This window comes from Dermacentor variabilis, chromosome 3, assembly GCF_050947875.1.
Source record: "Dermacentor variabilis isolate Ectoservices chromosome 3, ASM5094787v1, whole genome shotgun sequence".
Taxonomy (NCBI): Eukaryota; Metazoa; Arthropoda; class Arachnida; order Ixodida; family Ixodidae; genus Dermacentor; species Dermacentor variabilis.
The window spans coordinates 56,425,370-56,452,901 of record NC_134570.1 but is presented as its reverse complement, the minus strand read 5'-3'; the positions used below and the strand labels follow the sequence as shown (position 1 = coordinate 56,452,901).

Genomic DNA, 27,532 nt, shown 5'->3' with positions numbered 1-27,532 from the left:
TGCTGGGTCCCAACGCATGGTCGTTCGCGCATACGGTCACGCAAACGGTGGCGCGTTCGAAGGCAGGCCACGCGAGGCGGTCTTGCAGAAGCTTGGATCGGCGCCCGCACGGGACGTCCGCGCCGCCTGACGATCTCGAACCCAAGAGGGAGCGCCTTGTCTTTCGGCGCCCAAGTAACCCCGCCTGTCGGCGGCGTTAGCAGCGCAACACTTGCGCCATCTCTCGTACTGCACCTCAACCACTCCGACTGCCATGGGCGCCAGGCCATGCCGCGAAGCTGGATTACAGGGGACGCGCTATGCGGGAAAAACATATCAGGGGACACGTGAGAGTCGCGCTTCCCGACATTGTTTACACTACTGTGTTGTCGTTCCTTTGTCCCAAGAGCGCATGCGAGACCCCACAAAGTCAACACATCAGACTAAACATTTCAACACTGTTGTTACCAAGTCACAAAACATTTTGAGATTCATGAAGAAAACAAGAAAGGCGTAATGCAAGCTAGTTGCAATAGTACTATGCAACTATTAGCATAGAATATGCATACTCAGGAACTTAATTTCTTTTTTTAGTGCAAAGCTAAGATAAATACAGCCCATGCCGATTGGACATTGGCACTGACAAATTTCATCAACAATTTACACGATTCTCATGTTTCCGTGCCCTTTGACATGAAGAAAAAAATATATCATGCAGAATGCAGCATCCAGCTATCACAAACAAGTCACAACTGCCAAACCAAAAGGTAATATTTTCTTGTTACCAAGTAATCATGTAACAAGGCAACCTGATTACTTACAAGAAAACATTTCCTGTGTCAAAAACATATGACCGAGCCTATACATACACAGGCACTAAGTTCGTGAGGTTATGAGAAAAGCAATGAACAAGAAAAAGAAACAAAAAAAGAAAATGAAGCTGCATTCCATTACAGACTCTATTAGGCTGCAGTTAAAGTACCAGCAAGTGCTCTGGAAAGTGCATTTAAGCATGAGCCTACATACTTGTCCAGCAGGTTTAGACTGTATGACTTCCAAGTGTGCCCGCTGCTAGTGTTACTACTAAACCATTACTTTGCTTTCTGGGGAGAAGATCATTCAATAAAGAGTTCAATAATATTTATTCACTGCCCTGTTGGTGATTCCACTTCTACACCATCTCTGTGTTGCTACAGCATATCAAAGCATGGGTGAAGTCTGCATCAGATAGATGTCCTCTTTACTCACAAGTTTAACTGACTGCCAATAAAGGTGTCAAAATTTTATTACTATATTCTGAGGTACTGCGAACTTCACAGAAAGAAAGCCAATGGTAAAGAGTGTGCTTGTATTTACAGTAATTAAATGCACGTTGCATCTTTACGTTAAAATAATCAAATCAGTTTTTCGATGCACGTGCACAAGTTAATCACTGGCTGCAATCATTAAGAGGAAGGAAAAATAAATTTCTTCCACACCGCTGCTGACGAAATGCAGCACCTCGAACATGTCGTCACACATGGTGGCAACTTCAGTGAAACGGTCATGTGTCGCTGCACATTGAAGTGGAATGGAGCCACAAAGGTTAAGCAGAGGATTCAATTTATTTGCGCTGTGACTTCTCCCTTGCCACAAACGGACAGAACTGGCCAAAACAAGTTGCATGCATTCGACTGAAGGGGCTATTCGCCAATTTGCTATGCAGTACTTCAAGAAGGGCAACACTAGGGAAATTCTTGAGCATTCGTACACATTAAGCAAAGCCTGAAAGAAAGCGAGGCAGGGCGCAAAAAGGCAACAAAATGCATCCAGTGCTCGTTAGCAGAGCTGCGTTGGCAGAGCGTTGTTCAGAAGCCTCACCAGTGTGTGCACCAATCACCCACGACATGCTCAGGCATCCCGAACGCATCAGCTGAGTCCCCACAAGGCTGAAGGCAAGCAGCAGGCCTGTGCTCATGCTGGCGTGAGCATCCTCAAGGTATGAGAGAATCGCACGCAGCAGCACAGCCTGAAACACCAAATGCCTGCGTCAGAGAACACACTGATACGACACACAGCTTAAATAGGAGGAAAGCTGCCTGCGTCACTTGTTACTCTAGCAACATGAAGCACACAGTTACAAGCAAAGAATGCAGTGGCAAACGCAACTCTCACAGGCAAGTTGGGGCATTGAAATACATGTAGTTAAATTTTTCTAATCCAATTTTCAATCCATCTGCTAGCCGCCTGGTTAGCTCAGATGGTAGAGCGGCTGCCTCAGAAAGGCGGTGGTCCCGCGTCCCGGACCAGGACGAATTTTTCTTCAACTGCGAAGTTTTTCTTTCGAGGAACCCGTATGGGTTTCCTTTGTAGCAGTTGCTACGATTGGGTGGATGTCTCATTTTCGCTTAATTAATTACTTCTCTCCACCTTGTGGGTTTCCGCAGAACTAGTATGTCAAACTCCTGCCTTTGCTTTCAGTTGACAAATTCGACTTCGCCTTGCCATCTGCTAGCCACCTGGTTAGCTCAGATGGTAGAGCAGCTGCCCCGGAAAGGTGGTGGTCCCGGGTTCGAGTCCCGGACCAGGACGAATTTTTCTTCAACTGCGAGGTTTTTCTTTCGAGGAACCCGTATGGGTTTCCTTTGTAGCAGTTGCTACGATTGGGTGGATGTCTCATTTTCGCTTAATTAATTCTCTCCACCTTGCCGTTTTCCGCAGAACTAGTACGTCAAGGGTTGGAAAAGTACAGCCTTAGAATATTGAATCGAATACTGAAAATTTTTTCTTAATCTAAACATAGGAGATAAACTACGAAAATCCAACACCAAAAAAAGAAGAATATGATTTGCTTTCTTCAATGCACACAATGCTATGGCAGATCATTCAATTACATCAACTTGTAGACTAGCAAAAGGCGACAGTACCCGATTGGCTCACAATATGCACTTCAAGTGGTTGGTGGACCGTACATACATAGGACTTTTCTTTTGTCATGGCAAGCAGGCAGTCCCCGATATGCATAGTAACACTGTATATTCAGTCAAATTAAACATTGAATATAAATCGTCAGAATACTTAATTCAAAGCAGAAGTAAAGTTAACTTCACACTCGAAGTTTCAGATATACACAAACTGATAGCATTTTGTATAAGCCAGCCAATTGCCCTTGCCTTTACCAGGTGACACATTGACGTGAACCTTCAAGAGGGGAGAGCTTGTTGTATAAAAGGCAGAAGTGATCACCATGGGTGGGAAAAGGATTAACTTGGCCTTTAGTAATGCACTTTCTTAGTGACATAGCTTGACTTCACTGTTTCAGGAAGCAGTAAGGTCCCAGAAAGCAATGTTGAGATAATCCTGGTACCTCTTAACCTTTCCCTACCGATTTTTTTGGCCAAAAACAATACAAAAATACCGGGTTTCTTTATTTGCCTAAATAATTCTGCATATCTTGAAACAACAACAAAAAAATTATCTTAAAAGCACATTATTTGTAATATACATGCAAAATACTTTTTGAAAGTATGGAGAGAGGACTGGCTTTACTGCACTGCACAGCAGGGTCTCTGACTTTCTGTGGTCCTTGTTGCAAAAAATGTCTCTTTGGAAATTCAAAAACAATACTGCGACAAGTATGTCAGATCCCTAAATTGTGGCATGGAATAGCACAGAGTGCTATTCCACATGTTTTGTACCAGGTACTAACGGTTGGTTTCGTGGAGAATGAAATCTGTCAGTTCATTCGTTGGAAACAATTCCAAATACCGTGCACAGTTCCCTTCCTCTGTCACAAGTACCTTTATGCCAGGCGCGACCGAGAAAACAAACCTTGGAAGCACCGGTGGGGGGTTCTTTACATCTACTGGCGTCCACTAACAGCACGTTGTGACACTGTTGTCATCCGAATCTGACAACTCAGAGAAGATATGGTGCTCAATATCGTCGCTGCCACTCTTGAAGGAAAACCGAACTTCTTCTTCACTGTCCGAGTCCGACAAAACTTCCGCAAACAAATGTTTCTTTTTTTCCTTTTTTTTCCCGGAGCATAGCCGATGCCGGCACGCACACACACAGAGGAGGACACCATTTTTAAATCCCAGTTGCCAGCATCGAAGCGTTTCTTGACCAAAATGCAAGCTTTGAGTGCATTTAAAAATTTTTTCACTGCGCCATGTGTAGAAGCCAAAAAGAACTAAACAAGATTTGTCAGGGTAGCTTGACTGCGGCAGAGCACAAACACTTGTTTCAGCGTGGACAAGCCCAGCTCGTCTTCGGTGGGAGCGGTACAAATTATGCGAACGAGCTCAGCTCATCTATGGTAGGGAAAGGGTTAATAAGCAGCTTTAGCTGAGCATCAACAGTCAGCGCCACTCAGATGCGTGTACCTTAACAATTTGTATGCAGAGGCTTGGCGCGAATGCTAATGTGCATGCACATAACGCTTACAGCAGCAGCAGAAAGCAGAATGCTGTCCTCGCTCCACTGCCATTACTGGTTAGACGAAAACTGACTGTGCATCCAATTGCCTTTCATGTCGTTTTGCAGCCAGGCTTATCACGTGCTTTACGTACCTCCAAGAGATGCGCTTGTCAAAGATATGAAATCAACACAGTCTTCTGCTGCACATGAGTGCACAAAATACCACTATAGCAGACCGTAAGCTCAGCACAGCTAAAGGCTGTCTAATGTTCCCAGTGTGGCCCCACTGTTAAAGCAAGCACCCAAGTCTGTGCCTTTCACTTCACTGGCACCCTAGGTGCAAGTGGCTGCAGAGGCAATGTCAGTACACTGCTCAGGTAAGTTGAAAGGAGTCGGGGCTACCAACCACAAGTTATCTGCTGCAGATCTAGACGGTTATACTCTTGCGAGGGAGTGGACATCCTCTGCACTCAAGTGCTTCCTTTAACAATGAATGCCTCTGTACGCGCATATGAACACGCACTGCATCTGTCAATATAGTTTTCCACTTTTAGCTGTCTGTATGTGTGGTACTTAACAATGCAGCGTTCACTTTTTCACTGATGAAAAACTAGTGGAGCTCGTAGAGCAAGCGCAAGCAGTACAGGAGCTGTTCTCTAGAGTTTGGAGGGATGGAGAACAGAGCAGCAGTCTTCCATAGCCAGCAAGTGCAAATATCATATGTTTGCATGTGTCCTGTTTCACTAATGCCACTGTGCAATTACTAGTTGTGCATCCACAACTAGTCATAGCAATCATTATTAGCATTTGGAATGTGTTACAAGGCATAAAATCATCTCATACAATGCAGACCCTTAATGTTTTTAGGGCGCAATCCATTGAGCCCAGGCCCGAGATTCAAGAGAGCTCATCATGCTGAGGGATATGCCATTGCTAGCTATTTAGCTGAAATCTAATTAGCTAGCTTGCTAGTTAAGTTACATGGCTAGCTAGATAACAAGCCAGCTAGCAAGCTACCTAACTGAATGGATGGTTAGTAAGATAGGTAGTTCTGTGGCTAATTTTATAATTAGCTGTTTAGCAGGCTAGCTATTATACAGTAATCAGCTAACTGAGTAGATATTTTGCTGGTTAGCAAAAAGTTACATGGCTAGCTAACTAACTAAATTAGTTAACTAACTAGCTAGCCAACTTAGTCCTTTGTTGCATGGCGATGTTCCTAGTTACACTGTTATTTAGTTAGATAGCTAGTTAGTAATGTAACTTATTTATTAAGGCAAAAGCATTAGATGGCTCAAGGGACAAAAATTTGACTGTCTCGCGTCATAGCACCGAAATTCAATGGCACCAAAATTTGGGATCAAACCCTAGACCTTTAGTATGAGTCGAACCCACGACTTTTGGTGTTAATTACAACAAAGTTCATTAAGACAGAGCTAATTAAGACATCCAAACCCCCGAACTTTGGTGGGAGTTGAACCCATTTGGAGATATAGGTGAACTGGCCATAACTCCAAGTTCGATTCCAATTGACATTGTGAAGGTCGAGAGTCGAACCCACTACCTTTGGTATTAGCTAAGACAAAGTGAATTAAGGCAGAGTTAACTAAGGCAGAGCTAATTAAGGCACTTGAACCCACAACCTTTGGTGGAAGAAAACAAGCAATAGGAAGTAACAATGCACTAGAATGAAAATGTCATGTAAGGAATGTCTCATGAGACGCAGGCTTTCGCCTTCATCCTCCTTAGCGTATGCTAAAGAGACTGTCAACTTTTTTTTATTGGTTAGCTTTAGTTAGTTAGGAGGGGTGTGCACACAGTAATTCTTGAGACTGAATCGAATACCAATCGAATAGTGCAAGAAGTGAACTGAATCGGATATTGAATAGCTTTCCAATAGCCTTCCAATAATAAGCAGGTGTTCTCACAGTCAATCTTCACATTCTAATATATTCACAATGTTAGCATGCTCCTGTCATTACAATGCATGTTTCAAAGCATTGGTTATCAAAAGCACAATGGAGCACTGAGATCAAACAGGCAATTTATGCGCAGAGACAAGACTCATTGATGAATGTGCATGATAGCGGTTTAGCCAGAAAATTCCAGCTCTATGAATCACAGAGCATGCTATGGTAAGTAACTTTTCTCATCTTTTGTCTGCTATGGCTGCCAGGATGAAGTTTATCACACAGATGGCAATTTGAAGTATTCGAAAACTTTTTGAAAAATATTCACATTTACAAATAGTCCCTATGCAATTCGAACACTGAATCAAATACGGCTGTATTAGAATCGTTACTGGAAAGTTTCTAATATTCGCACACCCCTAACTAATAGAGACTGTTGCCTGAGAAATGAAGCAAACGAAAGGCTGCTTCACCTTGCAAGGCCTCTTAGTGCAGGAAAGCCAGCCTAGAAAAAGGGGCCACGTCCACACTAGGAAACTTTGGGGCTTTTGGGGCTAACCCCTGTTACCAGTAAATTTATGCAGGGTAAACTGCGGCACCTACGACTTGGTTTTAAAATGTTGCTGCGACTATGAGTGCGCAGGTTTAGCAGCCGAGAGGAGTTAGCTGAGACTCGAGGTGGCAGCTGGGACAATGGACCAACCACTTACGGGACCAAGAAACTGAAAAGTCATGCCAAGACAGATGAAGAGGCCGGCAACAATGGCACGTGTCTTGCAGAATCTGGCAGCTGCTCGCCAAAACTCGGCCTTCTCTCCTTGCAGTAGCTGCTCATCTTTCCAGAGCCTCTCCAGTCTGTCAAGTACAAGAAATAAAACACAAAGAAAACAAACTTCTAAACTGGCTGCTGACGCAAGGAAGACAACAAACTAGGCATGAAGTGCAGAATATTGCTTTCAGTCATCAACTGTGGTCTACAGTTTGCACAAGATTGTCAAGCTGACTGACAGGAGCTCTACCTCTTCCCATCCATATCCAAATAAATTGAGAAATGCAGAATTCCCTAGGCAACCATGAAACCAATTAAAATGATATTAATTGCCCATAAAAAATAAATTCAAGTCACTGCTGAGAGGATATTTCTGATTTAGGCCTTCAATTTTTTCATTCTTTATTTACCTGTCAAGAAGAGAAATCTTAGAAAATGATAGCATTGTGTATAACATTCCGACTTTGGGACAACGAATATGCAGAGGTTTACTAAGCTTCCTCTTTCAGGGCATCTAAAGCAAAAAAAAAAAGGGGGGGGGGGTGTACTATACTTTTGTACAGTGTGCATGTATGATTTTGACGAAGAGTGCATTCCTAAAATGGCTGACAGGTGGCACTGATGAATATAAATGCACATAAGGGAACTGCTTCAAACGCAGTGACCACCAACAGACTTAATTCAATTTCTTTCTAATTCTTAATTTTTTAATGCATGGAATGACCAGTTCTAAAAGTTTCAGATCCTAAATTACATATTATGCACCGTATAACTTCTGTACTTTACGAATCAACTTCATGTATATTTTATCTCAACCTGGAGGAACCACTGGAAAACAGATATAATAGCATTCCCAAAAACTTTTTACAAGTATTCTTCTTACTTTGGCCATTTGCTAGGTTGAAGGATCTTTACACAAAGTATTACAGAAACAACAAGAAATAAAGAACTTGGAAAGGTAGGTTCACCTCTTGACGTTGACCTCGGCCGACTCGCTGGGAGCCATTTGCCATAGGTCTTCCTGGTGGATACCCTGACGGTAGGCCTTCCACATCAACTTAGTCATCCAGACGAGCGAAATGAACGAGAACAGACCTGCCTTGCTTGTGGGCATCTCATGCTTGTCTCTGTAGTTGGTGAGGGAGAGAAACAATACACTGACAGGGCGAAGGGCACTACAACTACCACAAATCAAATTGAATTAAATTCTGGGGTTTTACATTCCAAAACTACAATCTGATTATGAGGCATTACGATGAGAGGGGGCACTCCGAATTTATTCTGACCATCTAGGATTCTTCAATGTGCAGCCGATGCACAGTAAACAAGTTTTGTTGCACTCTGTCCCCATCAAAATGCAGTCACCACAGCCAGCATCGAACACACTACCTCGAGCTCAGCAGTGTAATGCCACAGCCACTGCACTACCACGGGGGGTGGCCACTAATCAACATGTACTGCCATTCACTCACCCGCTCGCTCATTAGTTTTTCACTGACAAAATAGAACACGGACTTGGAGATTACACGTGGCAATAAAGGAATGTTTATACAGCTCACAAGCAAAAACATGTGTTTCACTGAAGCTAAGGGTTCGACCTACAACTAGTGGTTGTATGTTTTTATTTACTCATACTGTTGGTCTCTCGGCTGTTACAGGGTGGGTCAAAGCAGCACTTCAACAATTAGTACAATACATGGTATTGAAATAATACATATAGCACAAAAATAAAACGAGTAAATAGCAGTATTTTGGCAATTAGTACAGTACATGAAGGCAGTGCATGAATAGTGTTTCAATAGGTGAACGTAAGTGAACAAGAAGATACATAAGCAAAATATTCTACAGATACTCCGATCAATATGATTGTAAATGCAGTGTTAATAAATGAGGTCATACACCCCCTCCCTCCAAAAAAGAGAAAAAGCATGTATACATGCTGTTACGTTTCGCCTACGACGTGCGGTATAGCCGGCGCGGATGCAACGGACGCCGGGCTTCATTCAAAGCGGCAGACATTTTGGCCCGTTCAGCGCTGCTGCAACGCTTTCTGCCAAGCGCATCCAGGCATGTTTCAATGCCACGTGTCTTCGTGTGTGTGTGTGTGTGTGTGTGTACATGTTGGTGCCCACACTTGTTAAAAGCGCGGCAGCCGGGGAGAGGAGCTCCCCAAGTGTGAAGCGAGGAGGTCTGACCGGCGCCGGCCCGGCGGATGCGCCACTTCTCGTCTCAACATGTCCGTGCACCGCCGTCACGTGCGCCTCAACCCGAGCCGTCCCTTCTTGCCCTCGACTCCGAGAGTATAAAAGCAGCTGCCCCCGGACGCCGAGAGAGGCTCCGATTTCTTCCGTCGAGTAATGTGCTCTCCCGTCTCTCCACTTCGGTCGACCTGACCGGCCGCTCTATTGCGATGCTAGAATAAACAAGTTGTTCTGTTAGCAGTCGACTCATGCTTTGCCAGGACCTTCGGATGCTTCCAGTTGTGCCCCAGGCCGCCAGGTCAACGCTACCCTTGGGGCTTGCAAACCATCTGCAACAGTGCGTGCATCTTTCAACGTTGCTTTAAGTTTTTCTCAAATTTTTCTGCATTGATGCTTTCTCGTGTGGACACTGGTAATTCATTCCATTCTTTAATAGTTCTTGGAAGGAAGGAAAATGCGTAAGCGTTAATGTGCATCTGAGGTATTTGAAAAGTATTATATTTGCTTTTCCGTAGTGTTCTACCTTGTCGTGCTATCAAATACTGTTTGCTATTGATGTTGAATGTGTTTTTAGTGAGAAGAAAAAAGAACTTTAACCTAGCTATGCGCCTGCGTTCCGCGAGTGTAGGCAAGTTCAGCAAACCGAGCATTTCGGAGACAATCTGTGCAAGCATAACGCGACAGAATAAACCTTGCTGCTCGTCGTTGAACTCTTTCCAGTCTCTCAATTAACCCTGACTGATAAGGGTCCCAGATTATGCTGGCATATTCTAACGTGGGTCAAACGTACGTTAAATAAGCTGTTAGTTTTACTGACTGTGAGGCTAACTGCAATTTTCGTCACAAGAACCAAAGCTTCTTTTCCGCAGTTTGGCATATTTTTGTAACATGGTTCGACCAGCTTAAATTCGCGGATATATGTACGCCTAAGTATTTCAGCACGTCAACCGAGGAAAGCGCCGAAGAATTTACTGTGTAATTAAAATCAAAAATTTTATTTTATTCGTTAAGCGCAATACAACAGTTTTACTCTCATTTATTTTCATTTTCCATTTGTCACACCATTTTTCTATTTTTCCCAACATTTTTCGGACTTACCCTCCTTTACAGGATACCGATGCATGTCACTTTGTCTAGCTTTATGGATCTGTTAATCTGTTAATGGATCTGTATGGATCTTTATGGATCTGTTAATTTAAGATCAGAAATCTCTGTTTAACTGTTGATCTCAAACGGAGTAGCATTTACATAAAAGGAGGCTTTTAACAGCAACTTTTCACATGGTGCAATGAGTTGGCACTCCAAGCAACAATTTTCAACCTGAATCTTTATGCTTGGCTGACACATGAGTAAAAACAGAATTCTGTTCCAAAAAAAAATAAAAAAAAGAAATACTGGTAATTACTTTCTTTACCATTCGTATCATAATGCTGAACTGTGCCATTTCTGAAAGATAAGGTTAATCACATGGATCAATTAATGGAAAGATGAACAGACGGCACAAGGCCTCTTTGAAACAAGAGGTGGCAAGCGTCTTCTCATCATCACCCTTTGCAAAGCTCTCTCTAACGGTCATAGTAATTTGAGGAGGAGACAAAAATAAATTATGTTTAGTGCAGTTGTTAAAGGGGAAAGCAAATGGAAGTAGTGAGGAAGCTCCATCAGTATCCTGAGTTAGCGAATGTCTACTGCAACCACAACACCATACTACCCATATGCAGATGGTGGAACGCACACCCCGAGCATCACCGAAGTTTCTTGGATCTCAACGAACCCACAAAAGCATCAACAAAGTTGCTTTATACTACTAAGTGTCACCTCTGACCCCTGCTGGACCCATGAACATGCACAACAAACACCCATAAATGCTGAGTATTAAGTATGCAGCATACACACTAATACTACACAATACTACTACTACACTACTCAATACACACTTGCCTTATACAAAAAGTTGTCAATGATACGTTCCAAGAAGTAATCATCCTAAAACGTAAAGTACCATGTAATCACATTCGTTACAGTGTTTTACCTTGTCTGAGAATGGCAGTGAAAATGGCACCTTGCAAACACTTCTTACATTCCTGTTCTCCAAACAGGCACCACATTCTTGTTCTATCACTTTCGGGATAGTTTCACTTTTGCATGAAGAAGCATCTAGCACTGGATCTCACACAAGCAAACGGCATCATGCCCACTAATTTATCCAATGAATGAGTACAAAAAGTTATATCGCTGAAAGTTATTGACTCAGAACCCCAGAACACTGCATTTATACGTATGTGGCTTAACTGTGCTGGTCATCAGTTTATCATTTTCAATGTTACAAGCACTTTTACATAAAATTTGACTTATAATGATACGCGTGAACCTGCATACAATCCATCGTAAATCACATAATCTGCAATAGCTGGGCTCACCGTAAACCAATTATTAACAACATATTGTGTTAATTTCGTGCATACTGACACGTGTACTTGTCTTTATCGGGCGACACGTTTTGCCGCCTAACAAATGTTATCGCACAGCGCGGGACGAGCGTGCATGTATCCGAAGTTTCTGGAAAGTTATCGATGCTTCTATCCGCTGTCTGTTGTCGCCGAACCTTGTGTTATCTGATTTCATCGCTTGACACTAATGGTGTAGAACTTTGTAGAAGGCATGCGGGTCCCAACGGTTAATCTGGAACATTCGATGACTGATCTATAAAAGCCGACGCGCTTGACCCGCTGATCAGATTTTCGACGATCGCCGACTGTGTTCGCCGCTATCGTTGTGCTTTAAGTGTAGCCTGTTTTGTGGGCACAGGTTCGCCCAATAAAAGCTAGTTTTCTCTTTCACAGTACTGCTACTGTGTTCTTTCTTCACCGTCACTACCACGTGACAATACAGTCACTGCCAAAAGCACATCAAACATAATGAGATGGTTGCATCATACCTAAGTTCACCTTGCAGTTACAAGGGTTTCTACATTTTATTTTCTAAAGCTGCTGTTTCACAAGAGCAGACATGCCAATAATCAACAGTTGCATAAATTCATGGAAATGTAGTGAAAGAAACTTTTCATTAGGTGCCTAATCGAACTGTGCTGTAGTCATATCCAGCTTAGTGCGATCAGACAATTGACTGCTGTCTCACATGTTAAAGCTGAATGCGCATTGTTCATGTAAAAACTTTTAATAGACACATGAAACTTGCACATAAAAAGAAAAGTACAGCTGCTGCAAGAGCTTAAAAAGAAAACAGAAGAATGTTCATCATTTGCCAATGCCTTGTAGCCGGCATGCCCTGTATATTGCAATGACTGCAGCCTGCATACCTTGTAGGCTGCCATGATTACAGCAGCTAAAACCGTGCTTAGAACCTTAACCTTATCACTGGTGTCATATGCACAGACATTCACAGCACAAAGGACATCACGACTACAGCTGCATGCCACCATCATTTTAGGCATGTGACAGAGCTATTGGCCTTTCACTGCTAGACACATACGGATCTAGACACCTTTCACGCCATTAGTGCAGAAGATTCCTTTCATATGCATAGTGAATGTACACGCGTCAATAAAACAATCAATCTTCCCAACATGCCATTGTTATCTTTCAGAATGGGCAAAGTGGTATGTTTGTCGCGCTCGTTCTGACCTTTTGTGCTTGGTATCCTTAGGCTGTGCACCGATGCAGATTCATAGACCACGGTCTAAAGCTGTGCGTGCGTGTGTGCGTGTGTGTGTGTGTGTGTGTGTTTCATTTATATAACTCACTTGGATTGAGGACGGACTGGTATGAGGACCTTCAGGGCATCCTTGTACTTGGACAGGCCTTCGTTTACCTTGAATGTGTCCAAGTCTAGTGAATCGCTATGAAAGAAAAGGCACAGGTATATTCAAAAGCAATTCGAAAAATCAGAACTTGTTTGAAACTAACACAGCCCCACTCAAGTCGAACAACAAAAACACAACTCTTTCTATAAACAGCTTTTAAATAAATTACGTTATCCCCCTCTTTTTTTTCCTGCAAACAATGGTGAATTCAAATCAACCGACCAACCCGATGCAGTGATTTTGTGGCTATGGAGTTGCACTGCCAAGCACAAAGTCTCCGGTACAAATCCCTGCCATGCCGGTCGGGTTCTGATGAAGGCGGAATGCAACAACACTTCTGTACTGTGAATTGAGCATTAAAGAAACCCAGGCGGTCCAAAATTAGCCCAGAAGGCTCCACTACGGCGTCCCTCATATAACCCTTGTGCTATTTCGGGACGTTAAACCCCAGCAATCTTTTTATATACCCCACAGTCTTCATTGACTGAAGCATTTCCCCATAACCTGAAACATAACTGTACCTGTTCTTTATTTTTTGTGATGTTTTGTACAATCCTTGTTATCATCCTGCTATGCGCCATCTTCTAATCACCTTCCTGCTTAGACAATGTGCTCACAGTATTTTACGAATGTGTAAATAAATAAATTTAGAACAACCTTTCAATAAGTTAGAGCAGACTCTGCATGCCCAGATGCATTTAAAGCTCCATAACAAATGGTTTTAAATTATGAAAACAAAATCGGAGACATCTGGAAACAAGTATTGCCTACATAGAACGAATTTTAACTGTTAAACAACAAAGAGCATATGCCCCTCCACACAAGTTTTTTTTATTATTATTAATATTAAAATCTAAGAGTATACATAGATGCAGAGGACTGTTTGTAACCTATATGAACCTACGGAACATTTTAAACTTACTGAGTTCTTGTTTGCACAGTTGGTTTATAGCTATTAGGATTACAACTTGGAGCAAAAAACTTGTGTTTACCTTTTTATGTACCCTTTGCATTACCTATCTTCTATTTCTTTGGGCCATTTCACAGTTAATTTCATCAGTCCAACTGACCTCTAGTTATAATCAGAAAGTCTTTTGCTTTCTTCATTCACTCTTTCACTAAACAAAAATATCATTGCTAAAAGGAGGGATTCTATTGCTTTTGCAGTCTGCGCAGTAATGCACACAGCCTCCGATGAAAGGAAAAGGGAAGAAATGAATTCAATAGGCATTTTGGTGTGTGCTCTATTGCACTAACAGATGCGGAAATGCATACAACTGGTCTTTAACAAGAGAATATTCTATGAAGCCCTTGAATTGGCTTCAGCCAGTAGTGTGAAGAACACAAGTGCTGCAGTGGCATTGTTCCAGCCGCTGCAAGTTAAACAATTCCAATGCCAAGCTGAACAAAGCAGAAGTTTCCCACATGCGCACACAACTGGAACACCGATGCTTTGCCAGAAAATACATGCTTGCTCAGCGGGCATGCAGCTTGTGACGTCATGGCTTGCGAGCAGGTCAGTTTTACTTTACTGTTATGCTGTGCGAGTGTAGCATAGAAAATTCAATTGCAAGTTACATGCCAGCTCAAATGTGCCAAAATTTTGGCGACATGTTCTTGAATGCACAAGGATAAACTTCACACAATACAGTTTGCAATCGGAAATTGGGTGTCATGGCCCCTTTAAAAGAATTTTCTTAAAGAAGCAAGAAGAAAAGGAGAAAACAGGTGGTGCACTGGCGAAATTACAAAAATACTAGCAACTATGATTTTTTGGAATATAACAAGCTATAAATACCATCTCGTTCTCAAAAATTTCCACTTTAAGCATGCCAGCACTTTCATGAATATTGTCACTGCTGCGTAGTGTTACTTCATGACACATGTTGGAACAGGACAGGTACAAATAAAATGGACACACAGAGCTCTGTGTGTGCAGTCTATACCTTTGTGCCTTTCTTGTTTTGAGCTCTATCACGAACTTACACTGAATTAACGAAACATACACTCTGATTCACAGTATTACACGTCTGCGATGATGCCAATTATGACGAGCTGAAACATTGGTCCTATTATTGCCTGTTAATGTTTATGGTTTCATGAGATGCTACACACAAAATGTGGGCAGAAAACAAAACAAAACAAAATATATTTTTTCAAGTCTCCTGTATGCAACATGAAAAGTGGGCATGGCCCAACTGTGAATGTGAAATGCCTCCATAGATGAAAATGCCAATTTTTGAAACTGAAGTAACTATAGAAAGTAAAGTTATATGTGATTTATTAATGTGCCAAAAAAGCGCGTACATGCTTTCTAATGAGAGAATCAAGTACAAAATAAAACGGCTTTGTCAGTTTCTCGATTGCTTAAATAAAGTTGGATATATAGTCGTAGCGTCGGAAACTCTAGAGACAAAAGCACACCGGTCAGCAGTTACAACTGTACCAAGAACAGTCTTTTTAACAACGTGCACTAGTCGCTTCTTCACTATGTTTCCTTTAAATGCCAATATATTTAAAGTCAGTGTCCTTCCTGTTCTACAAACGCGGCAATAAGCCCAGTGTTTTTTAACAAACTGAACAGATTAATTACATTTTGCTTTTTCTTTTAAAGCAAACATGAATTAGACTGGATCCCACCAACAGGAATCTTGTAAGCTTTCAAATATTTCTTCCTGAGCATGGGGTAACTTGTTAGCTTAAACTATGTTGGTTAAGTGGATTAAGAATATATTTTTGGGTTTATAACAACATGGGTTAAGCTGGCCTATGGAAATTACAAGGCTCAAAAAATACAATTTCTAGAAATGTTAATTTTTTCTTCTTTTCTTGTGGCACTGCTATTAGGACACATGGTTCCAGATTTCTCGTAAACTGGGATACATAGCGCAAGAATGACACAAGGACGAAGCAAGAACACGGGATGAGCGCTGTGCCATCCCGTGTTCCTGCTTCGTCCTTGTGTCGTTCTTGCGCTATGTATCCCAGTTTACGATTGAACTACCAACATGCCCAAACTTCTTCCCTGCTCCAGATTTCTAGCAGAAATCTTGAGACGATTGCCACTGATAACAAAATTCTTAACGCAAATTAATGCACCTGTAGTTAGTGCAAATCCATAACACAGAATGCATTTGAGTGCCTTCTTTCCTTAGTATGAACCTTAGTTTCTCCAGTAGATCATTAAAACACAGACGACCTTAACAGATATGTCAAATCCTGTCACTGTCAGAGACAAACATGCCTCACTGCAGCATTTATATAAGGTGTATCATAAGATTCTGACAATTATTTTAGAACCTTCACATATGTCAAATTTGCAAGTACTAAAATGAACTCTGTAATGCTATCTGAAAAAAAATTTATTCCCTGCTACTTATTTCTACTTTAAGCAAGCAAAGAGGAATGTTTCATTTGCCATCAGCCTGGGTTACAGGTACTATTCAGCCACAATGCAAAGATCTTAAATGTGCACTGCCTGCCACTATCGGAATTAACAGCTCATGTATGGCAAACTAGACTATTACACAGAATCTGAGATTTCCCAATTGTTGATGTTTTTGGCATCAACCTGGTGAACAATTCCAATAAATGGTTGTTTCCCTTCTCGCATTTGCTGCTCAAGAGGGTATACCGTAGACATTTTATGTGTGTTGCTTCAAAGCCGACGTCAAAGCCCATACGGGTTCAGTAGTAATGCATGCATGCATTCAAAATTGAGATAATCTATAGTGGACATTCATTCTCAATTGAATACTATTTACATTTAAGACTTACCGAACACTCTTGCCAACTGAATTCCCATGCAGAGTGCAGGAGTAGGCCCTTTGGATCGAAATATATACCCCCATGGGAAACACAACTCAGGTGATGCCTGGCTGGGGTAACATCTAAGGCATGTCCTACATATTAAGATACACAACAGAACCCCCTTTTCACTTTCTTAACGAGGTGGAAACATCGATCAGATTTCATTTGCTTGCTTATCTTTATTTCCCCCCCCCTCCCCCACCACCTCCTTATTCGTGGAAAGACGACAGTCCCAAGAGAGCCACTGTGCAAAACTTCGCAAACGAAAGGAGCTCTGGCACGGGAAGCTATCGGCGAAGCACACACGCACCCGCGCTAACCGGAGCACGCGCAAGGCGGTTTCCTCCGGCGAGCGCCACAGAACTCCGGCATGATCGTACGTGTCGTCAAGGAAATGACGCGTGCGTGCGCATGAATGCAGCAAGCTTGCTCGACGCGCTTTCCTTTTTTTTTTTTTTTCTTTAACACTCAGATCGAGACACAATGCGCGAGCTATAGTTGCATTGTGTGTCCGTATCGACGCGTCTATACGCGTTGGCTAGCTCCGACGGCGGGGCACGAGCAAAGGACGAAGCGAAGTGATCAGGTAACAGCAGCTGCGCCCGGGCAACGGGAACCGGCGCGGTGGTAACCCGACCATTCTGCCAGACGCGTGCAAAGTTCGCGCGGCGCACGCTAAATTCAGTCACCGCGCGAGCTAGCGCAGTACGCACGAAGGCCGGCGATCTTTTCTCTCCTTTTCATCAAGGATGCGTACGACAGTGCAAGCTGTCTCCACGGCCTCGGTCGGAAGCGAAGGGTGAAAGCCGACCCAATTGAAATATCTATACATCGGACCATGAGCTCGGTTAAAGGAAAAAGCGACAAACGATCGAAGTGGCGGAAAAATCTAAGCAGCGCTCACAGGAACAACCACGAAGTTCAAGAGATGAGTTCCGCGCGAAATCTCAGGCCGCTACACTGCGTAACAAGATACACGCCGCGTTTGTATCGTTTGTCGATCTCTCTTCTTTTCCCTTTTTATTATAATTTTTTTTTCCATTCATTCAAAGGTTAGGCAAGCGATCTGTGACTGGTGGCTTGCCGCCAGCGTATCCTGTAAGGTCGAGAAAACGCATTGTGAAAGCGCGGAAAATTATACTTACGCGTTAACCATGTTGCATGCTCTGCCATCAGCTGCATCGTCGTCGGCTTGTGCGTAGTCCTCCGCTGTGCCGTACGGAAGGAACAACGAGCCCGTGGACATCCACTTGTGCATGTCCGTGGGGGGCCTGTTGGGCTTCGTTGCCGCCATGCCTTGAAGTCGTGTGCGCCTTCTTTTGCGAAAACGATAACACAGTTGCTCTTCAGATGAGTCAGACGCGTCTGCTACAGCTGGACGTGACAAACGCTGGTCGAACGGTTTCGGACGTCATCATTCAAGGAACAAAATGAATCGAGGATTGCTGTCGCCACAGCGGCCTTTTTGGGTGATGGGCTACAACTTCGTACGCGTTTAGTTTAGATTTTCAGTGAAAAAGAGAGGCATCGTACCGTCAAGGTCGAAGAGCCGGCTAACCGTTGACGCGCAGGACAAGTGAAGCTCGCGCCGACCGCCGACCTCGAGCGCATCGAGAGCGAGCGGCGAGCGCACGAACAGGATTGACTTGCCTTGACTGTGACTTCGTTTTCTGATACTTCCGCTACGACAAAACATGGTGTCCATGACGAATACTCTGCAAAAACTTTTTTTTACATATGCAACCAGCAAAAGTGTAGCCTTTGAGATCAGTTTTTGCTACTCAAAGGGAGCCGTCGCTAGGCGCAACGTTACCACCTTTACCACCTATAGATAAAACTATGGCCTTTGAGATTCGCATTTATTACTGAGGGAGCTGTCACATAGGGTGCGTGTGGCGTCCATAATATAAAGGTAATGTTTGAGATAATCTGACGTTTTGTAATGACACTGCAATGTTTAAATATGCATAGTATGAACTATTCGTGCTTTTTATTTTGTACCGTCGATGCGTTCACTTGTATTGGCTCGACTATGTTGACTGCAAGTACGATCTGCAGCCTAGAATATTTTTGATGGCTGCGCCCACGGAGGAAGGAAACTTAGGAGAGGCCCTGACGTCACTCTTTGTGAAGCAAAAGTGAAGCCGGAAGTTGGCGTTGCTCATGGCGATGCTCCGCCTTTTGTGCCACCCTCCTCTCTTGTTTACATCTTTCGCGAAACCACGCTGCGCTGCGCGTGGTTTCGCGCACGCTCGCGCAACATCCGGCAGAGCACGGTGCAGGTAACACAGCGCAACAAGACACGGTGACTAACGCAAACCCGCCCACACAGCGCCTTTGCCACGGCACGAAACCTACCAGAGCAACACGTGTGAGCGCTCAAAAAATCAGAACAACGCCACCATTGTGGCCCAAAAGGCGTGGCCATGCAGCAAAAAAAATAAAAAAGCAGCAAAAAAAATGAGAACCTATACGTCATTTCCGCCACACTTTTCTCCTAGCGCGCGGAGGGGGTAGGGCCTCTCCTTAGTTTCCTTCCTCCGTGGCTGCGCCCATCTGGGGTGTTCTAATCCGTATACCGGGGCGCCTGAATTAAAAGTGTTTTGCTTAGAGAACCGTTTGAAAGGATTATCAAAGCACAGTGCGTAGATTAATCATGTAGTATTCATTACGAATGTGACACTAAGCCTTGATTGATTACTGCTGGACACGAAATGTCGGACAGCAGCTCCGACGAGAGCGATGAACGACTACGAGAAGCGGCGGTCACTGTTCAAGATATTTTTGCGAAAAATCCGGGGCAGAAGAAGCCACAGGAAAGGTACATTGATTGCAGCTATGTTCTAAATATGGCGATTCTGACCCGTAGAGTTTGTTTGTCTGCCTGTTTGTATGTGCGATTGCCGCCGAATGTGGCACATACCCACTACGGGGTACTGGCCAAGTATCGGGTGAAGAAAACGATTATGTAGTCTAACCGCAACTTCTTTCCCTTTTTTTTCTTTTCTGTTTTTGAACACACTAATGATGATGATGATGTCCTTGATGAGTTTGGTCGCAACGTTCATTTTCTTCTCCTCCTTCTTTCTTTTCTCTTTTCTTTTTTCAGCGTGCAAGAAAACAATGACGCAACCAAGGACACCGGTACAACCATAACAGACTTGTCGGCGGAATGCAGACAGTTCCTCGCCAAGAGCTTGTCAAATAACTTGGACAAGTATGTGCAAGTTTGCCAGCGATGCGTGCTAGGCCGACAGACTGACTAAATCAGTTTATTGTGATAAAGTATTCCTTAAATACCATGCCGTCGGTCACCCATGGAGAAAAGGGTTTGTCATTGCAGAAGAAACTACCTCTGAAGCAGCAGAAGCTTGATGTGGGCGAGTTGGTTTTGCATACTTGATGAAAAGAGCGCTACGAAGACGCGGACTAAAAGAACAGCATGTACGACGGACAAGCGCCTTGTCCGTCGTACATGTTGTTCTTTTAGTCCGCGTCTTCGTGGCGCTCTTTTCATCAAGCAAGCTTTCCTCCTCTGAATTTCGCGCCGAAGCCTTTGAGCCGGTAGGTCGGTGTGACGTCACGTATTTCCATATTATCGTATTTAGATAGGCCGCTTTGGCCCAGAAAAGAGCGCTCAAAACTTGCTGGTTATGTCTTCGATTCTGTTTTTGGAACGCTATGCAGTCCGTTTTACCGGTAAAAAAAAAAAATTAATAGACCCGTGGAGACGATTTATCACCATCAGTGACGTCACAGCGAGCTGGTGCAGGAACTTCAGGGAGGCGTCGCCACCCGTCTTTCGTTTTCGCGCTTTCCAGGCTTGCCTAGCCACCTTTCATGGTAAGAGTGGCTGATAATAACAATAACACTATTTGTCTAGAACAGCTTTAGTATTCCGGGACCATAGCTTAGCATTCCTATTTGTGTCCCTTTAAGTTTCTGCTGGTCATAATGGTTTAGCTTGTGAAAAGCCGCAACATAAGAAAGGAAAGTAATGTTAAATGGTCAGTGCACGGTGTCATTACTTGAGTGATAGTTGCAGGCCAGAGACATTGCTCGCACAAGTCTGTTGATGAACTTATATTTATGACTAACTCAGCCTACAAAGCCATGCTACCGTCACATCTCTTTCTTTGACGCTTTCCGGTGGTATACACGAACATAAATTTTGTGTTGTTTCCCCCAGATACTTTTTTTTTTAAGCAGTGATTGAAAGTGCTTTCTGAAATTGGCACATGGCGAAACCACATAGCAATGCATCTGGCTATTAACACCTAATTTAAAATTCATGCTAAATGCAGTATTGCTACTGCTAAACCTGTTCGAATTAAACTTGTTGCATTAAAAAAAGTAATGCTAAGCCCTGCTGAGTGTTCCAACATTGCTTCTTATTTTAATACATAACTGATTTGACAGGAATACTAATAGACTAATGTAGGGAGATTTCGAGAAAGAAAATTGGTGCATCATATTATAGCACTAACTTTGCAACAAAGACAGACAACGCATTTAAGATTTTCCACATATTGTTTGCAGAATTAGCGTATCGGTTTTTGTTGTGGTGTTGTAAACATAATGCTGCAAAATTTGTGTATGTGCATGTGTTTCATTTTTATCATTTTTTGTATAGCATTCAAATCCCAAATAGAGGGTCTGCTCACGAAGGTCAGTAGAATTTATGTTTCCCTTCGAAATAACGCAGCAGATTACATTCGGATTTCTGCATATTACGGAATAGTAAGGGAAAGAGCTACAACTAAACTTCCGTTAAAGATCTCGAGTACTGCTCTGTGCTCGTACACAAGATCTCCCTATCTCTCCTTAGATTCATACACTTGCGGGCCAGGCACCTTCAGAGCCTGCAGAAATAGCTTTTGCTTAGCTCTGTCATGCATAGAATCATAGTGCTTTACACGAAATGTACCAAAATGTATAAGAACAAGTACAGTAACTACCCCGAGAAATCAGAGCACCAGCAATTACATAATTTATGTAGACTAGGAGCTGCAGATCATTGGTTCTCTCTGAAATTCAGAATAAAGCTCGCCCATTGTTGCATGTCAAGATTAGGCACCTGACCTGCATGTTTGGAGCCTGCTACCTACTGCATGTAAAGGCATGGCATGAAAATAACCATTGCATTACTTGTGCCCATTCTTGTCGTTGTCATCGAGTTTAGAAATTTAGAGCTCTGAAGCCCCTTTAGCTCTCCATGCCAACTGAATTTGTGATATATGGCTCTTGCTTATCATGAAAGCTGGTTTGGGAACATTATTTTCCTTTCTTTTTTCATTCGGACTAAAAGAGGTTAAATATATCTAGGGATGATTGTTACAGTCTAATTTTTCTTGTTTCTTGAGTCTCAGTCCTACTTTCTTGACAGTTAAATATATTTTTACCCTCTGCTTTTCTAGCCAAAAAAGAACACGAATCTAATTGTGTTTTTCAATGGGACATAATTTCACCAGTGTTTGCCAAAACCCTTTTTGTGTCCAGTTGGTTCTGATAGAACATTATTGTTGGTCCAATTTGTATGAAAACATTTTCGTTTAGGCCTTATTGTGCATTCCGTTTACGCACACTTGGAGCCAAAGGGCCTCCACTTAGTTCAATGTTGGTTAGTTGGTTACTCAGGCTTTCCAGAGAAACTAATTAAAGTCTGTAAATACCAACGGTAGGGCCCTTAAATATCAGTCTGCTTGTATATGAAAATTGGTTGTAGTTGGAAATCACTGGACAAGTAAGGCCATGAAACAACAAAATAGTCAATAATAGTAGCATAAGTATAATGTAAGTTCGCAAATAAATTTTTTTAGTTTGCTAGGATCACTGGAGAGCAAACAGCATGTAGCTTCTCGTTGAGCTGAAACATTCTTCCAAACTGTAAAATTTTACTGTTTTTCTTGAACCCCTGGCACTACTTGGTTACCAAAATTTTGCTTGCATATATGGCACGTGACAGATTGCAGACACTGAAATGCTGGGAATATCATTGAAGTAAATTGACATTGTGTAGTCATGCATGATGAGTAAGGTTCTAGTAATAAGTGTCGAACATTTGTGTTCTACAATCTGATATTGCTTGCCTGCATCGATAACTTTCTATTACTGGTCCCAGTGGGTCTAATAAGCCTCATTCTAATTTACCCATTGGACTAACTGTGTTTAAAACTTGGTCAAATGGGAAATGCCAATGTTGTTCCTTTCCTCATGCTCTTATTTTTGAGTGGGATTGCTCCTTCATATGACATGTTATGGACCAATGCCTAAAGCAGCCTAACAAAATTTAATGCTACAGCATTCATTTGGTAATATGCAGCAACATGCATTGGCTGTTTTCTTAGGTGCTTACCCTGCAACTTGGCCCATGCAAATGCACATGCTTTCTTGTTGCTTTAGGTGTGCTAGTGCTCTGGTGCCTCAATCAGGTACTCGCCACATATATTGTTTGTTATCTCCCATCTCACTATACCCCTACCTGTGAAAGTGTGTGAATGTTTACACACTCTATCTCGTCTTTCTCCGTGCAGGAAAATCAAGATAGTTGACAAGCACATTGAAATACATGATGATGACAACAACACAGGCAAGTGATTTTTTTTCTTCCTTTCTTTCTTTTCATGTGCAACTTTTCTTAAGGGCATCAAGTGACACCGCTTTTCATCACGCAGGCATTAAGCTTTTTACTGACTCCACCGTGGAATTGGTCGAGCTTGAGGAACCCGAAGTGCAGCGTCCTCGTAAGAAACACAAAAAGTCTAAAGAAAAGTGAGTATGTGATAAGCTCATATCTAAGCAAAACATGTAAAACAATAGTACAGCTCCTCCCCCCCTCCCCCTTTCTTTTTGTAAGCTCATACATAATTTGCAGCATCTGTGAACCGTATGTTTAAAGTGAGAACTTGTAGCCACTTCTGTAGCACACATTCCTGAGAAACATGTCAGAAACAGCAAAAAAAAATAAAAATAAAAATAAATTAATAGTACTGTATTTCTACAAATATAATGCAAAATTTTTTTACCTTCAATTACGGGCTCCAAGCTGCAGCGATCTCAACCACCATGCACATTGGCTCTGTGCAAATGCCAGCATCCGAACACTCGAGGGAGATCATAGTACAGACATGCACATGGCATTAGAAGAGCGCAACGATTGTCAAAGATGAAAGCAGTGCATCCCAACTGCCAAGTAATCGCCCAGTCCACTCCTGCAGTGTGCTTTCACGAGAGTTCATCTGTGCGAGTGCAGCTGCCCCAGCAAATGTAAAAGGGATAGGGTGTACGTAAAAAGAGCAGACAACAACGTTGAAACTTATTTTCTCTCTCACTTTAAACTGTAACCTTTGCCCATTGATTTTTGAAAATATGATGTCTCTTTATTTACTTTCCAAAAATAAGATAACATAGTGCCTGTGCATGCTTTGCGCAGAGTGCAATGTCATGCCCTGCAGTTCACCTACAAGGGGGGCACTTAAGGTCATCCCAATCACCACGATCAGCACTGTTAAGGAACTGGGTTATTCCGATTCACCTATCTGCAGCTTACTGTGCTCCAACTTATATCTAATTGTACCATGGAAGCTGCTAACAGAACAAAATCAAAACATCCTTTATGTCACGTTTGCACCCCTGCGCATGTGTATTCCATCTCTTTAGGGCATTTTGTGGCACATTTGTGGCGACATTACTCAACATAAATACTATTTTCTGGGTTGTCCAACGTTACCCTCACCTCAAGTTACATTTGTGATCAAATTGTAAGAGTTATAGCGCATTGCTACCTTTATTTAATGTTATTGCCCCAGCCACATTCCAGGTGCATGTGAGAAAACTGGAAAGTAGCTGGAATAATATGTGGTAGCACTATGATAAAGCTGCCTACATTTGTGCAGTATGACATGTAACATACCAACTATCTCTACTTTTCATAGCCATGGATTCTCCCAGCTTAAAAGGTCATTCCAGCGTGGTACTTAAACTAATAATTGCTTGCGACATGCTTCCATTTGTACAGGGTAACAGACGACATGCTCGCAGCCATTGCTGTAACACCGGAATGGGTGCTACAGCAGTCTGGCATCCAAGGTGCTAACAAATAGCCAAAAATCATCTGCAGGAAGCTCTGGAGCTACTCAACTTGCAATGGTGTTATAGTATCTCAGCACTATATTGACTGTAGATACATTGTTTGAGTGCTTGTAATATCTCCTATATTTGTAAATAAACAAATTCTTTCATTACCTTTTTTTTTGTTGTTGCTCGAGTTCATCGCTTTAGGACTATTACAGATGTGGAATTACGTTGATGGCTCAATCGGGTTGTTGAACAGTGTGGCGGCCCCTAACATCCCTATATTTCTGTGTGGACTTCAAAGCCATTCACCTACCTGCCCTCGCACCTGTTTGTTGTGGCAGTTTCTTAGCTGGCCCAGCAACCCCATCCTTGATGTATTTCATAGGTCTTTCTTTCTTCTGTCCCTTTTTTGCCATTTTGATCATTAACAGCGTGAACAAACTAGCGTAACAACAAGCTCTTCTCAAGTTCACTAACCTAACGAAAGTCATAGACAAGGGAAAGAAGAAAAAGGAGAACGAGTGCTTATTATGTGTTTCCTAGACAAGCAAGTTGCAAATATTTTCAGAATGCTTTTCTTCCGCACAGTGTGGTCGACAATTTGGCCAAGTACCAGAAATTAGAAGCTCTTCGATGACACGAAGGCCTGGTGGGGAGCAACAATGCCCCCAAGTTGTATGCATGCGCTCGTGCCATATTTATCTGTGCGCTGAATTTTAGTGCTGATCATCTGGAATGAAGTAGAGGTGCGCTGTGAATGGGGCCACAATGTTCTATACATGAGAGAGGCAATCGCCCCCCAGGGAACCATACCCGCTTCACTTTCAGACCGCCACAGTTCTCGCCTTGCTTTCACATTTAAGTTTTCCCTTTCATTCATGTTGTTGCCCACTTCTTGAAACTTGCTTTTTCATGGGAAAGGGGGGTGGGCCTCATCAAAAATTTGGCAATCAGTAATATCATCATAGTAATAGGCCAATTATGAGAAAATGAATGCTAAAGCTAAATTTTTCATTCCACACTGGAACACGAGTATTAGTATGTCGGTGTTATTGATTTCGAAGTACTTTTTTTGCATTGGGACCATTGTGGTTCAGTGAAAGTTCTTGGAACTTCAGTCTGTAGCTCCTTTAGCAGTGATCCGATTGGCCGAGGCAGTTTTGGAGCAATAAAACAGGCTTTTGGAGCTTCTAAAGGCATATTTTGGAACAGAAAAGTTTAAGGCACTTGAGTCTCCTTACAAGCACTGAATGCGAAAGCAGTACGGCTCTTCTGTGCGATACCTTGCACTTGGTCATGTGCTCGAACGGGGCATAGTCAATATTGGGAGTGGGCCACGTCGGTTTTGAATGTCTGATAAATTTTCGAATAGGGTGAATTTTTTTGGTGTGGCCTATGGCTTTCGTCCGAGAGAAACTTTGTGCAAGAGTACATGTGCATAGGTAGCTCCTCCGCTCTGCAGTGGGTGGTCCCCTCGGTCCAGGAGCTTAGCTGCCCTTCACTCTCACAGCACTGCCTCCCATTGCTTTGTGGCGAGGCCTGCTATGGGTGCGAGGTCTGGTGTGCTTGCAGAAGCTCGTACCATGTGGTAAAGCATTGTGCATTGATCAATACACCATGCGCTGCATTCCCATAAAAATTCATTTGTCCAATACTGTGGCTGTTCAATGTGGGATTTCGCAGCAAGAGCCACAGCAGGCCCAGTGCCGGGAACATGACACCACTTGGTCACCTGGATTTTGATACTATCAAATGCCCCCCCCCCCCCCCCCCCAACGCCAGATGCTCACCGGATTTTCCCCTTCGTGGGGCACATGATGCTTTCAAATAAAAATTGCCGTTGCGAGAAGCAAGAGCTTAGATGCAGGGATCCTCACTTGAAAATTGTGGATCCCACATGCGGGAAACTGGTTTAGTAAAAAGCGTCTCGGATGAGATGCACGCTGTTGGAAGCACTAATCAGTCGCACGATGAAAAATTCAGCTTCTGCATTGCTTTTGTGCAAATAGAAACAGGATTTACGAATTCATTCAGTAAATAAAAGCTTGATGTGGTAAGCATTGCCTACACCGTAATTTGTTCGGTTAATTCGCACATTTTTTGCAGTCCCATGAAATACAAACTAAGTTTTGCTGTATGGATCCCAAACAATTGAATTGTCAAGCTTGGGCTGTATGAATGTAAAATAAACAGCAAGTTCAACGAACTTCAAATTTTATGTGTTACGTAATGAGGTTTGTGGAAAGTGGAATGGTAAAAAAAGTCAATATGCAGCTTCAAAGAGTCAATTCATTGCCATTCCCACAAAGAGGGCCAGAATGTGCAGAAATCTGCGAAATCATGCCTTCAGGCACAGATTTTGTAAAGTATGGCCATTCATTTCCACAGCAAATCGACCTTTCTAGTGAAATGACTGTTAAAGAAACAGTCCACCGGTTTATAAAACCAAGCTTTTTCCTTTTGGTGCCCTTGTAACATGCATTTCCGCATTAGGGAATTGACTGCAGATGCACACAGTCACAGCTCCCACAAACGGAGTGAGAAAGCAAGAAACGAAGCAGCC

At 42.8% G+C, this 27,532-nt stretch overlaps 2 protein-coding genes across 3 annotated transcripts in view; one reads left to right on the top strand and one right to left on the bottom strand.

Moving 5' to 3' along the window:
* Positions 1-18,525, bottom strand: part of LOC142575685 (ATP-binding cassette sub-family C member 5-like) — a 72,456-nt gene extending 53,931 nt beyond the window's left edge. The window contains 5 exon segments of the mRNA XM_075685232.1: positions 1,840-1,987; positions 7,001-7,145; positions 8,028-8,186; positions 13,024-13,119; positions 18,039-18,525. Of these exon segments, the coding sequence (XP_075541347.1) occupies positions 1,840-1,987; positions 7,001-7,145; positions 8,028-8,186; positions 13,024-13,119; positions 18,039-18,187 (697 nt within the window). The 5' untranslated portion in view covers positions 18,188-18,525.
* An 887-nt stretch (positions 18,526-19,412) lies between these two features.
* LOC142575686 (uncharacterized) lies at positions 19,413-25,141 on the top strand. 2 transcript variants are annotated; one of them, XM_075685234.1, is made up of 6 exons: positions 19,413-19,714; positions 20,003-20,110; positions 21,527-21,561; positions 23,296-23,324; positions 23,427-23,482; positions 23,568-23,665. In XM_075685234.1, the coding sequence occupies exons 1-5, from the start codon at positions 19,608-19,610 to the stop codon at positions 23,442-23,444; spliced, it is 297 nt and encodes a 98-aa protein (XP_075541349.1). In that variant the 5' UTR covers positions 19,413-19,607; the 3' UTR covers positions 23,445-23,482; positions 23,568-23,665. The 2 variants fall into 2 exon arrangements, with proteins under 2 accessions (XP_075541349.1, XP_075541348.1); XM_075685233.1 differs by lacking the exons at positions 21,527-21,561; positions 23,296-23,324 and adding an exon at positions 24,911-25,141 and having other exon boundaries at positions 19,416-19,714; positions 23,568-23,664.
* Positions 25,142-27,532: the final 2,391 nt, after the last annotated feature.